Source organism: Podarcis bocagei, assembly GCF_964188305.1.
Source record: "Podarcis bocagei genome assembly, chromosome: 17".
Lineage (NCBI taxonomy): Eukaryota > Metazoa > Chordata > Lepidosauria > Squamata > Lacertidae > Podarcis > Podarcis bocagei.
In genome coordinates, this window is record NC_138143.1 from 42,630,024 (window position 1) to 42,643,349 (window position 13,326).

Here is a 13,326-nt window from a genome sequence, read left to right on the forward strand (position 1 = left end):
ACTTCCTGGCATAGTTCCAACAACTGAGCTATTTTTTTAAAGTAACTGAGCAGAAGTCAATTACAGTGGTACCTCGGGTTACAGATGCTTCAGGTTACAGACTCCGCTAACCCAGAAATAGTACTTCGGGTTAAGAACTTTGCTTCAGGATGAGAACAGAAATCGTGCAGTGGGAGGCCCCATTAGCTAAAGTGGTGCTTCAGGTTAAGGACAGTTTCAGGTTAAGAACAGACCTCCAGAATGAATTAAGTACTTAACACGAGGTACCACTGTATTATTATTTCCCCAGCCACTCTGAGCGGCTACAACAGAATACAGGTACCACTGTATACAATTCCCAGAGCTTGCCCCAATCACACACACACACACACACACACACACATAAATTCTCACAAACAGCGCAAAGGTGGGATAGAAGGCACTTTATTATTTTGACATGTTTCATCTTCTCAGTGCAGGAGATTCTCTGGCAACTAGTGCAGCTGAGTAACTCCTTGTGGGCTGAAGCCTTGCTGCCTTGCCAGAAGTCCCTTCAGAGCACCACAGTCCTGAGGGGGCTCCTTCCCAAAGTCTCGCCCGACGGCACAATGGAGCACTCGGAGGCTTCAGCAACGCTGCCACAGCACGACCAGTGAGGAGCGCCAGGGTGGCCCTTGTGTCCGTGACCACAGCCCTGATAGCCACCTGCCCATTGGAAAAGAAACTCTTTACTGGCTAGAAAGGCTCTCCAAGTAAACTCGCCATTTCCTGCACTTTGGGCAGCGGTTCTCCACAGGTGTGGTGTGCTGCACACTGGCATGGCAGAAGAGGATGGCAAGCGTGGCAGGAAGATTCAAGGGCAATTAGAAAAGAGAAAGGCTGGTGGGGAGATGAGAATTTGTTTGTCTCAAACTAGACTTAATAGAAGTCTCTCACTGATCTTGTATGCATGCTGAGGCAGACAAACTCTGGCCCTCCAGATGTTTCGGACTACAATTCCCATCATCCCTAGCTAACAGGACCAGTGGTCAGGGATGATGGGAATTGTAGGCACATAGTAAGAGGATTGTTTATAATTATATTTTGGGAATGATTCAAGTTCTTCTTTAGCTGCGTTGTTTTTACTTTCTGGGTGTCCCATAAAGTTGTTGTGCTCTATATCACAAACCAAGCACTGCTTGGAGTTGTTTCTCTCTCCCCTCCCCCCCAATGTATTTCTTATCAATAAAATATTCGATGTGGTGCAATAAATTTTTTATTCAGAAAGTGTGACCCAGAGGAAAAAGTTTGAGAATGACTGACCTTAGGTCATTTATCAACAGAGGAGATAAGACTACATTCAACCTTGTACACAGATGAAGATAAAGCAGGGAACAAACAAAAAAATTATGTTGCAGGTTATGACTGTAAAAATAGCTTTTGCCTTCCATCTACCACCTTGGATGTCTGTTTTATAATGATGGTGGCTGGAATCTTTCATCTGCGCTATTACACTTATGGCCATTTTGCTGGAGACATTTTTGCATCCTGTGTAGGGAGGTGGCTAACGGGCTGAGGTGCGACTCAGGAATCCCTGATTCAAGTGTCACTGTTGCTTTCAACCTGCTCAAGTAAGCCACTCTGTCAGCATAAACAAGACCAACCTAGCTCCTGCACATGTCAAGTGTTTGAAACACTCCAAAGGCCATTTGATCCTGACATGCTTCCTTAGGAGTAAACCCCAGTAAACACAGTGGAACTTACTTCTGAGTACACACACACAGGATTGCATTGTAAAAATTATTCTCAGACAAGACGGATGAATTGAAATAAATTATATATCCTTTGTCTTCATGATAATTTTAATTTCTGCGATGTGCAAAGCCTGATGGCTGTATAAATCGAATAAGCCCCGTTTCTGTAGACCCATGGTTCCCAATTTGGGGCACATGCCCCACAGGGGGGCAATTTGATTTTTACAGCGGGCAATTTGAGAATGAGTTATTAATAACAGTTAATGGCCTTTCAGGCTTCCTCCATGCGAATAGGAGTTCACTTTTTGAACAGTAAGAATTATATAGTATTGGGGGGGGCACCAGGATTTTAGAGATGCTTAGGTGCAGCATGTCCAAAAAAAGGTTGGGAACCACGGCTGTAGACCATTAAAAGTTCCCTGAAGAGAGAGAGAGAGAGAGAGAGCTGTTCCTGACCCAGTAGCTTATGGGAAAGGGGTGACTTACCAGGCATGACTCCTGCACAAGCGCATTGAGCAGCTTTCTGCCCCCCACTAGAGCAGAACGTGCAGCAGTGGAAGACGCCTCGGTGGGGGCGGAACTTGTTCTTTACAATCATGGTGAAGGGGGAGCCCTGCAGAGAACAAGTTGCCAAAGGGACAGATTTGCAAGTCATAGGTAAAGGGACCCCTGATCATTAGGTCCAGCCGTGGCCGACTCGGGGGTTGTGGCGCTCATCTCGCTTTATCGGCCGAGGGAGCCGGCGTACAGCTTCCGGGTCATGTGGCCAGCAGGACTAAGCCGCTTCTGGCGAACCAGAGCAGCGCACGGAAATACCATTTACCTTCCTGCCGGAGTGGTACCTATTTATCTACTTGCACTTTGATGTGCTTTCGAACTGCTAGGTGGGCAAGAGCAGGGACCGAGCAATGGGAGCTCAACCCGTCATGGGGATTTGAACCGCCGACCTTCTGATTGGCAAGTCCTAGGCTCTGTGGTTTAACCCACAGTGCCACCTGCATCCCTATGCATGTCATACTAGAGGATAATACGACATCAAAGGTTGCAGCAGCAGGAGGTGTTATTACAGGCCTTACACTTACTTTGAGTGGGGGAAAGGACTAGCAACCATTTTCTGAAACAGTATAACAACTACATTATTATTATTAATTATTATTATTATTATGCCACCCATCTGACAGGGTTTGCCCCAGCCACTCTGGGTGACTTCCAACAAATTAAACACTGTACAAATTAAAACACAAACTTCCCTCTGCAGGGCTGCCTTCAGATGTCTTCTAAAAGTCAGATAGCGGTTTATTTCCTTGACACCTGACAGAGGGCGTTCCACAGAGTGGATGCCACTACTGAGAAGGCCCTCTGCCTAGAGTAATGTTTACCAGTCTTAAATACAGTGGAACCTTGGTTGTCGCACGTAATCTGTTCTGGACGACCATTCTGAAACGTTCAACAACTGAGGAGCAACGGTCGGTCGGCAAACTCAGTTGATAAATGTGCCTCAGAAGCCGTTCGACTTCCAAGGCCTGTTCAAAAATGGAAGCAATTACTTCCAGGTTTTCGGCGTTTGAAAACCAGAACGTTCAGCTTCCGAGTCACTCGAAGATTCCACTGTATATGTGTATAATGCCTGCAGGGTCATAGTCCTTTGCACACAATCACACTTACTATGTATTTATGAAAGTGTTTGTATAAATTATGCTGTGTTGTGTCCAAAAGTAGGTATGTACCCTCTGGGCCAACTTATGTTGTTGTGGTTCTCTGACAATCAAACTTGTCAACACTTTCCCCATGTACACTTTCTTCATGACAATGAAAGGCAAAAGCCTTTAGATGTTTCCAAAGCCCTTAAACCAATGAAAATGGAGGGAACATGTTCTGTCCCCCTAAAGGCCAGCGGATTCACCTAAGGCAGTGACACTCAAAGCCAGGTTTGAGGAAGAAGTGTCTTGACTCCCCTTTGATAGCTTGAAGCTCTGAGAAGCCTCCTCAGCCATTCCCATCCCTGGGCGGGCGCTGAGCTCAGAAGTCCCTTAAGCTCCAACTCCTCTCTCCTCTCTCTCCTTTTCTGCTCTTGCCATAGGTCTGCTCATTTTTGGTCGACTCTCCAAAATCAGCCACACCCTCAAAAGCTAGCAGAAAGTGTTACCTGTACATGTTGACCTCTGACAAAGACGCAGACCTTGTACTTGCCCGGTTCCTCAGGGATGTAAGAAATATGGTATGTCCCATCTTGGTTGTCACTTACACTGGCCTTGATGACACTGGATTGAAGACAGAGAGGAAAGAAAAATAATTGCTTGGCATGCAAAAATAAAGAAGACATTTGTATAGAGACTTTGATCCAGCGACTGATGAAGTTGGTGATTATTTTAAGAGGTCTCAAGTAGCGAGTTGCTTAATAGAATTGAGGATATCCCACAACTGGTATTTTTGAACCACTGATGAACTTCTTTCCAACTTCAGGACCTGAAGAGTCAATCTGATGGTGGTAGACCTGTGTGTCAGAATCAGGACATTGCTGTAAAGCAGAAATGAAGACTGGATTTGAAGTATACTACTTACTGGTGACTGGAGGGACACGGGTGGCGCTGTGGGTTAAACCACAGAGCCTAGGACTTGCCGATCAGAAGGTCTGCGGTTCGAATCCCCGCGACAGGGTGAGCTCCTGTTGCTCGGTCCCTGCTCCTGCCAACCTAGCAGTTCAAAAGCACGTCAACGTGCAAGTAGACAAATAGGTACTGCTCCGGCAGGAAGGTAAACGGCATTTCCGTGTGCTGCTCTGGTTTGCCAGAAGCGGCTTAGTCCTGCTGGCCACATGACCCGGAAGCTGTACGCCGGCTCCCTCGGCCAATAAAGCGAGATGAGCGCCACAACCCCAGAGTCGGCCACGACTGGACCTAATGGTCAGGGGTCTCTTTACCTTTACCTTTAGTAGTGACTGGGGAACATTCTTCCCATCACTAGACAAATCTCCACACCTGTTTTCTTCAAGATAAAGAAGCAGTCGATGCTATGAGAAAGCCAGTTGAGGAAAGGCAGTTTTGGATGGGGGAAAACAACAACACTACAGTGGTACCTTGGTTCTCAAACTTAATCTGTTCTGGAAGTCCATTCCAAAACCAAAGTGTTCCAAAACCAAGGCACGCTTTCCCATAGAAAGGAATGCAAAACAAATTAATCCGTTCCAGACTTTTGAAAACAACCCCTAAAACGGCAATTTAACATGAAATTTTATTATCTAATGAGACCATTGAACCATAAAATGAAAGCAATCATCAATGTACTATACTATAAACTAAATAAGACTGTATTGTAGATGATAATTATCCACACAGTCACAAAAACAAATTAACCGAAAAAGCCTCAAAAACAAAAACGCAAAATAAATAGCAAAAACAAAAGCGCCAAACTTAATCCATTCCGGAAGTCCGTTTGACTTCTGAAATGTTCAGAAACCAAGGCGCAGCTTCTGATTGGTGCAGGTGCCCTGGAAACAATAGCTGACAGCTGTATTGGACATTCAGCTTCCAAAAAACGTTCGAAAACCAGAACACTCATTTCTGGGTTTTCGGCGTTTGAGTACCAAAGCATTTGAGAACCAAGGTACCACTGTACTAGGAAAGGATTCAGTGCTCCTTTCCTATCTGCCCTGAGTGAATATTTTAACCAAGTCCCCTGTCCCCAATACTGATTTACAGGAATTTGGCACCGTGTGGTAGATTGGACAAAGGGGTACTTATTGTTGCTTCTCTATGCATCTCAAAGCACAAGATTCCTTCTTCAGGAACTTTAAATGACTGCAAATTCCTTAGACACAAAAACACTACTCTGTAAACCTGAACTCAGAAACCAGCTTTGAACAAGCTGTGAAACAACAAGTTTTCTTTTTGCCTATCTGCAATGAATTACCCTGCTGGAATGTTAAACACATTTAGAATCCAGCTCATTAAAGGCATGACATGCTTGGGAATTAGTAGACTGAAGAATAAAGTATAAAGCAACTCCAGAGTCCAGCAAATTTGATATAATCTTAGGGGCTTTTTAAATACACTAGAGGAACACTTTATACTTCTGAATAGATGGGAACTTTTTGTATTTGGGCCACAGTGCTCTGAAAACCTTTATAATCTCTTGTTGTTGTACTAAAAGGTCTGATGGACCGATTTGGATACTTTGGTTGAAAGATGTGATAGAAATAGATTGAATTGATGAAAGCCTTAAATCAGTAAGTCTCACAATGGAGTGTTTCCATCAGAAACTGAACTTGCTAAATTAATCCAATTTTAAGTTTGTCATCCAGCTCTTTGAGACTCAGGGAGCTGCTCATCACAGCCAGCTTACCTCAACCCATGGCAATGCCTAGGACTGGTTCACTCACATGAGCAGCTACTATCAGAGGGCGACTCACAGAAGGAGACAAACATTCCTGCCACCAGCAAAGATTCCTTTTGGAAAGACAGAAGGGAAATGCCTAATATCTATTAATTTGGAGTCTTTATGCCTTTCCTGACAGGGACGCGGGTGGCGCTGTGGGTAAAAGCCTCAGCGCCTAGGGCTTGCCGATCGAAAGGTCGGCGGTTCGAATCCCCGCGGCGGGGTGCGCTCCCGCTGCTCGGTCCCAGCGCCTGCCAACCTAGCAGTTCGAAAGCACCCCTGGGTGCAAGTAGATAAATAGGTACCGCTTACCAGCGGGAAGGTAAACGGCGTTCCGTGTGCTGCGCTGGCTCGCCAGATGCAGCTTTGTCACGCTGGCCACGTGACCCGGAAGTGTCTCCGGACAGCGCTGGCCCACGGCCTATAGAGTGAGATGGGCGCACAAACCCCAGAGTCTGTCAAGACTGGCCCGTAACGGGCAGGGGTACCTTTACCTTTACCTTTATGCCTTTCCTACTAATTTAATGTATTTTTAATCTTTGTTGGAAGCCACCCAAAGTGGGCTGGGGAAACCCAGCCAGATGGGCTGGGTATAAATAATAAATTTTATTACTATTATTATTATTATTATTATTATTATTATTATTATTATTAACCAGGATCTTGAGGCAGTTTACAACATATTTAAAGTGAAATAAAATAGGCAAGAGAGGCTAAATTTGGGAAAAGGCAGTGCATTTTTTCTGGGGGGACGCATACCCCTAAACATTTTGTGAATATAAGTTTGGCCTTATTGAGGGGCAGTATTTCAATATGAGTAGGAAAAGGAGAGTGCCCCTAAACATTTTTTTAGGGAAAAAAGCACTGGGCAACGGCATATATACATATCCCATCTTTCTAGTTTTCAGGTGTTCCAGCTGCCACTATGCAACTGAATATCTGGACCTGCTACAACCACCAGATGCAAGTCACTCCTCATTGGCTGATACTCATGTGTTCCCGTTTATTCACTATTCAAGTGCCCATATACTCCTAAATCAACGCAGGCTGCCGCAAATCCGCATGCATCCCTTCACCTGGGCTCTCAGGTACGATTCTTCCGCCACTGTTCTGATTCTGGCAATTCACCTCCTTACCCTTTTCGTGCTCATGAATGTGCTTGCGAAGGGACTCTTAAAAGGAAACACGAAAGAGACCGAAACGGACAACACTTTGCAGAATAGCTACCAACCAATCCTTCCTGTCTTTATGGGAAATGGACACCCGGACAGGCTCCCCTCCTCTGTCCATCTGCTCATCGGAAGCATCCTTGCAGACCAGAGTGAAGCCGGCTGGCTCGTTCTGATGAGTGCTGCCGAGATCTGGAAAAGCAGAGCAGAGTAATTGAGAAGAAAATGCGAAGAGCCTTGTCCTCCTGTTATGTACTCAGTTGAATAGGATCCAAAATGCAGCAGTCTGATTGGTCCTAGAACAATGCAACAGTATGATTGGTCTGCAGGAGCCACCCAATCCAGCTCCAGATGGAAGTGAATCCACAACCTGATTGGCCTACAGGAGAATTCTGGAATTAGCCAATCACGTGCAGCCCATTGTGTAAATAATGTATATAAAGCAGATACTTTGAGGGGACTTCCATTCATTCCTCCTCACCACCATGAGCTGAATAAAGAGCATGAAATCCACTCTCGACTCTGAGTATATTTCACCTCCCTTAAATGACTCTGCCCTTTCGTCCTCACTACTGTCCAAGGCTTCTGGCACTGAATTTCAGGTGTTGTTCTCTGTATGCAAAACATGCTCTCTGCCTCTGAGCTACAATCCTGCATTTAAACAGACGTGTGTAAAGACATTCTCAGGTTAGAAATCTTCTGAAACAACAATGGGACACTAGCACTGCCCAAGGCATGCTGGAGAACAGCAACAGCTGACAAAAGATAGATATAATATTTTACAAGGACAGGAAGAAACACTATGGACAGAATAATTGCCACACACAGGAAGGAGAGAGTTTGAATGCTTCAGCTGTAAGCGTAGAAATCATTCAGTGTGTCAATACATCAAACCTTTTATTGGCTTCACATACAAACATCCAAAACAAATCAATACAGAATTACCACTTCCCCAGTGGCACAAAACATTTGATAAAAATAAAGGAGGCAGAGCTGTCTATCGTCACATCTTTTCGTCTCCAGGGAGATCAGACGTCTGCAGTGTATTTTGACGACAAAAAACCAAATAGAGATATTTAGCCACAAATGGAAGTCACTAAAACTGCAGCTGCGATATAAGGGATTGGGATTTGGACTGGAGTGTGATTGAAAGTTATAAGATCTTCGAATGCAGAAATAAAGAAAATCATCAAACCATTAATTCTAGCATGCGGGGCCACCTAAATTGTATAACTTGGCATCTCAATGATTGGCATTATTAATTGTATTATAATTTGGCCTTGTTATAATGAAGCTATTATTGGATTGTTGTAATTGAAAACTAATAAAAATGATTATTAAAAAAAGAAAGACATTCTCAGGTTCACAGCCTCCCTACGGTGGCAGTGGTAGCCACCAGGTAAAGGTAAAGGGACCCCTGACCGTTAGGTCCAGTCGTGACCGACTCTGGGGTTGCGGCGCTCATCTCGCTTTACTGGCCGAGGGAGCCGGCGTACAGCTTCCAGGTCATGTGGCCAGCAGGACTAAGCCGCTTCTGGCGAACCAGAGCAGCGCACGGAAACGCCATTTACCTTCCCGCCAGAGCGGTACCTATTTATCTACTTGCACTTTGATGTGCTTTCGAACTGCTAGGTTGGCAGGAGCAGGGACCGAGCAACGGGCGCTCAGCCCGTCATTGCGGGGATTCGAACCGCCGACCTTCTGATCGGCAAGCCCTAGGCTCTGTGGTTTAACCCACAGTGCCACCCACGTCCCAAGCCACCAGTTAGGATGTCTTTAAAAGAGGATTAGACAAATTCATGGAGGAAAGCACTCTTGATGGCTACTGGCCACGATGGCGGTGCTCTGCTCCACAATTGGATGTGGAGCATCTTATGATGTTTTTATGCTGCTACAAACCACCCCCTTACCTGCTCCTTGCAGGACACACTTGGCTGGATGAGCTGCTTTGTTGAGAACGGCCCCAAAGATTTCGTAGCCATGGTATACGCCGGCCTTCTTTTCAGGAGAGAAGTGGATTCTGTCGTCCGCAAGAGGGTGGATATTGCAGTCCAGGCTGGTTAGCTTGCTCAGGCGGTTCTCCACCACCCCTTTGGTAAGGAGGATCTGAAGGTCCGAGCCGTTGGTGAGCAGGTGCTCAGTGAATTCCACTCCTGTCTGCATATCCAGGAGCAGCTGCAGCAGCTGCGCTTTCTGCAAATGCAACAGGCTCTCCCTTTGGACCTTCAGTTCGTTCAGAAACTTGAGCAGCCGGTCTCGGTGCTCTTCGACGGCTTTCACGTACCCATCTGCAAAAGCGCAGATCTCTCGAGCCACGGCTTCTACGTGGCTGCTGAGGGCGCTGCCCACCTCTTCAATTCGGCTGAGCGCGCCTTCCAGAGTTCTCATATTCAGCTGGGCGATCTTCAAGAGTTCCCGAATGGAATCTCCGTGCTTGTGGATAACGTTACTGGCGAGATTGTAGGGATGCTGCCGGTGTGTCCCCACCACACACTCCTGGCACACAGATGTGTCGCACTGCTCACAGAAGAGCGTCAGCTCCTCCGAAGGGTGCAAAAGGCACTGGATAGGCTTCTCCATGTGGGTGCAGCCCTTCAAGTCCTGAAGCTCCACCACAGGGTGGGCAGCGGTTTTCTTCTGCCGCCTAGAAGAGTAAGGTGCAAAGTTCAGCCGTCTAGGCATCCCAGAAAACAACATCCGCAAAGCACAGCTCCTACTCACACACACTGGGACAGTAATCCTGTTTTGGGGGGGCAGGGGGCGGGCAGGTGTGGAGGACTCCCTGGTCCTGAGTGGGGTAACTGTGCCCCTGAAGGACCAGGTGCGCAGCCTGGGACTCACAGCTGTCCATGGAGGTGCAGGTCAATTCTGTGTCCAGGGCAGCTGTTTATCAGCTCCATCTGGTAGGCAGGCCGAGACCCTACCTGCCCACAGACTGTCTCACCAGAGTGGTGCATGCTCTGGTTATCTCCCGCTTGGACTACTGCAATGCGCTCTACATGGGACTACCTTTGAAGGTGACTTGGGAACTACAACTAATCCAGAATGCAACTGCCAGACTGGTGACTGGGACTGGCCGCTGGGACCACTGGTCCTGAAAGACCTACAATGGCTCTCAGTACGTTTCCGAGCACAATTCAAAGTGCTGGTGCTGACCTTTAAAGCCTTAAACTGCACCTGCAGTATAAAAGAAAAAAGGATACTACAGTGCTACCTTGGGTTAAGTACTTAATTCGTTCCGGAGGCCCGTTCTTAACCTGAAACTGTTCTTAACCTGAAGCACCACTTTAGATAATGGGGCCTCCTGCTGCTGCCGCGCCGCCGGAGGACGATTTCTGTTCTCATCCTGAAGCAAAGTTCTTAACCCGAGGTACTATTTCTGGGTTAGAGGAGTCTGTAACCTGAAGCGTATGTAACCTGAAGCGTCTGTAACCCGAGGTACCACTGTATATCATTTTACCTGCAGGCATGAAAGCAGCTGAAGTAGCGAAATGGCAGGGAGCGAAGGGTCAGGCAGCCTCTACCCCACTTTCTGTAGCCTTTTCACTGCCTTCCAATTCTGTTGTTCAGTTTAAAGGATAAAAGGGGGAGGGGCTGTCAAAGTCTCCTGCATGTTATTTAATGTGATTGTTAAATGGGCATAAAAGGCAGGAAGGTACCACAAAATTACCATATTTTTCGCTCTATAAGACGTACCAGACCACAAGATGCACCTAGTTTTTGGAGGAGGAAAACAAGAAAAAAACTATTCTGAATCTCAGAAGCCAGAACAGCAAGAGGGATCGCTGCGCAGCGAAAGCAGCAATCCCTCTTGCTGTTCTGGCTTCTGGGATAGCTGCGCAGCCTGCATTCGGTCCATAAGACGCACACACATTTCCCCTTACTTTTTAGGAGGGAAAAAGTGAGTCTTATAGAGCAAAAAATACGGTATGTAGGGTAACTCTATTGCACTGTCTGGGCAGGACACGTACTTGTGAGCTTGGCAGCAAAACTGGCAAAGGCAGACCCGGCAGGCCTGGCAGTGCTTCACAGCTTCTCCATCCATGCAGAGGTCGCAGGCTAAGCCAAGGCCATCGCCTTGCAAGGTCTCCAACAGCACCTCTTTCAGAGCCATGTGATCGGTGGTCAAGTCTTTGATCCCTCCTGGTGGCAAATCTACCTCAGCATCACAGACGGGACAGAGGAGGCTGAGCAGCGGCGATGGCGGCTGGCGGCAGCTCTGGAGGCAAGGCCCTTCTGAACTCGAGTCTGAGTCTTCGCCTGGCAAGCCCAGGTCTGAAAAGGGCTCCAGCTGCTCTAGGCAAGCTGTGCAGAAGGTGTGTAAACAAGGCAGTATTTTAGGGGCAGAGAAGAGCTGAGCGCAAAGGGGGCACTTGCTTCTGGAACATTCCTTTGCCTCAGGAAGGGCCTTGCGCACGCTAGTCGGCTCCCCTTGTAAACCCTGAGTGTTAGACATCTCCTGGAAAACAGAGAACAATAACTTTTTAATAACAATTTTTAGTACTATTATGAGTATTATTTGTTGAAGTTATATACCAGCCTATACCCGGGGGTCTCAGGTCGCTTCACAGAATAAAATCAAGATATAAAACCACAAAATAGATGATAAAAATAAAAAACAACCACCCAATATTCCTATAATAATAGGAAATAATACACAATACAATCAGAAAATCATTATTGCTCTTTAAAAACAGGAGGAGGAAATACAGATAAAGTATTCCCCCACCCTACAAAAGGAAGAAACTTCAAAGTCCCAGGTTATTCCACTCTATTTACAGCAAGGCATGCTTCACCCAAAATATTAATGAAAAAGCTGGCTTCAGGCAGTTACAAAGATGTCTGCAAATGTGACATGAACCCCGCCGTATGGAAATCCCTTGCAGACAACCTCAGTGCCTGGAGACAGATAGATTGCGTATCCATAGCAGTGCCCAGAGGAGGAATGAGTGCTTGGGAGAAGCAGAGAGAGAGAGAGAAATACCATGTTGCATCTGCCCCAGCTGCAACAAAACATGTCTCTCCCATATCCGTCTCTACAGAAACAGCACATTCTATAACTCTCTAATGGTATTCGAACCGCTCCACAAATGTTCTTGCTGCGCTAAGTTCATATTGACGTATTTGTGCTCAGAATAAAGCTGGGTGTATGTCACGGTGTGTGTGTGTTATAATAATTCTGCAAATCTGAAGACAGCCTTGAACAAAACTAATTGCCCCCTTATGTCACAAGAGCTTTGGTTACACTGGGAGTCAGAAGGGATCGAGTCTCTTATCCCAGAAGGAAAGTCATGAGTTGGCCAAACTGTCTCTCACTTAGAATTGGCTCTAGCCCACGAATGATCATGCCATACTGTCCTTAAGAAGCCACAAAGCGTTGTCTTTGCTTTATTTTGACCATTTCATAAGCGCACCGAGCAGAATTTGCGAGATGGCTTGGGCCCCAATCCCTTTTCCCGGCCCTGTCTCCAACTGTGATCTGTCCTTTCAATTGCAGGAGACCCGAGGGGCACAGAGGACTCCATTCCTGACCCTGGACGAAGTCCGCGAGGGCCGATCTCCTCCTCAACCGAGGCAACGCAGCTCCGGCCCCTGCCTCCACCAACCCAGCGCCCTGCCCTCTCCTGGGGGGAGCGAATCAGCCCTTGGCTCCCCTCCTCTCCGCCCGAAATAGAGTGGCATTTCGCTTCTCCCTCGCCCTTTCGTTTCCACTCTTCCCCATTCCTTGGGTGTCGCCAAATGCGCCAAGAGAACAGATTCTCCAGGCGGAGTCTCTCTCCGCTTCGCTCCCCCCCCCCAGTTGTTCCCCCACCCCCCTTACCTCGGAAAGTGGCGTGGGCTTCTCGGAGAGCCTTCAGGCCCGTCAGCTGCCCCTTTTCCTTCCCTTTCCTTCCTTCCTTCCTTCCTTCCTTGCTGCCCTCCCCTGGAAAGAGAAACCGTTCACTTGGTTACGCACGGAGCAGCTGCGCCCTGCTTTACGCACGGCGAGGCGCGCCTTGGCAACGCGATATGGGGATCTCTGGAGATCTCTGGAGAATGTGGGAGAGGGTGGCGGCGCCAGCGACGCAGCC

At 47.2% G+C, this 13,326-nt stretch overlaps 1 protein-coding gene across 1 annotated transcript; it reads right to left on the minus strand.

The window, feature by feature from the left end:
- Positions 1 to 407: 407 nt before the first annotated feature.
- TRIM45 (tripartite motif containing 45) lies at positions 408 to 13,326 on the minus strand. The gene is made up of 7 exons (XM_081176559.1): positions 13,077 to 13,326; positions 11,227 to 11,714; positions 9,166 to 9,899; positions 7,318 to 7,447; positions 3,859 to 3,973; positions 2,199 to 2,325; positions 408 to 684 (listed from the first exon to the last, which is right to left on the minus strand). The coding sequence occupies exons 2-7, from the start codon at positions 11,709 to 11,711 to the stop codon at positions 533 to 535; spliced, it is 1,743 nt and encodes a 580-aa protein (XP_081032685.1). The 5' UTR covers positions 11,712 to 11,714; positions 13,077 to 13,326; the 3' UTR covers positions 408 to 532.

Bases quoted from the DNA above. Each gene is read 5' to 3' on its own strand.
- TRIM45 (XM_081176559.1), bottom strand. From the start codon at position 11,711: ATGTCTAACACTCAGGGTTTACAAGGGGAGCCGACTAGCGTGCGCAAG. The intron at 3,974-7,317 runs GTTGGTAGCTAT...TCTTCAATCCAG, and splicing joins CATAAAGACAGGAAGGATTG to TGTCATCAAGGCCAGTGTAA. The intron at 2,326-3,858 runs GTAACACTTTCT...TGTTCTCTGCAG, and splicing joins TCAGAGGTCAACATGTACAG to GGCTCCCCCTTCACCATGAT.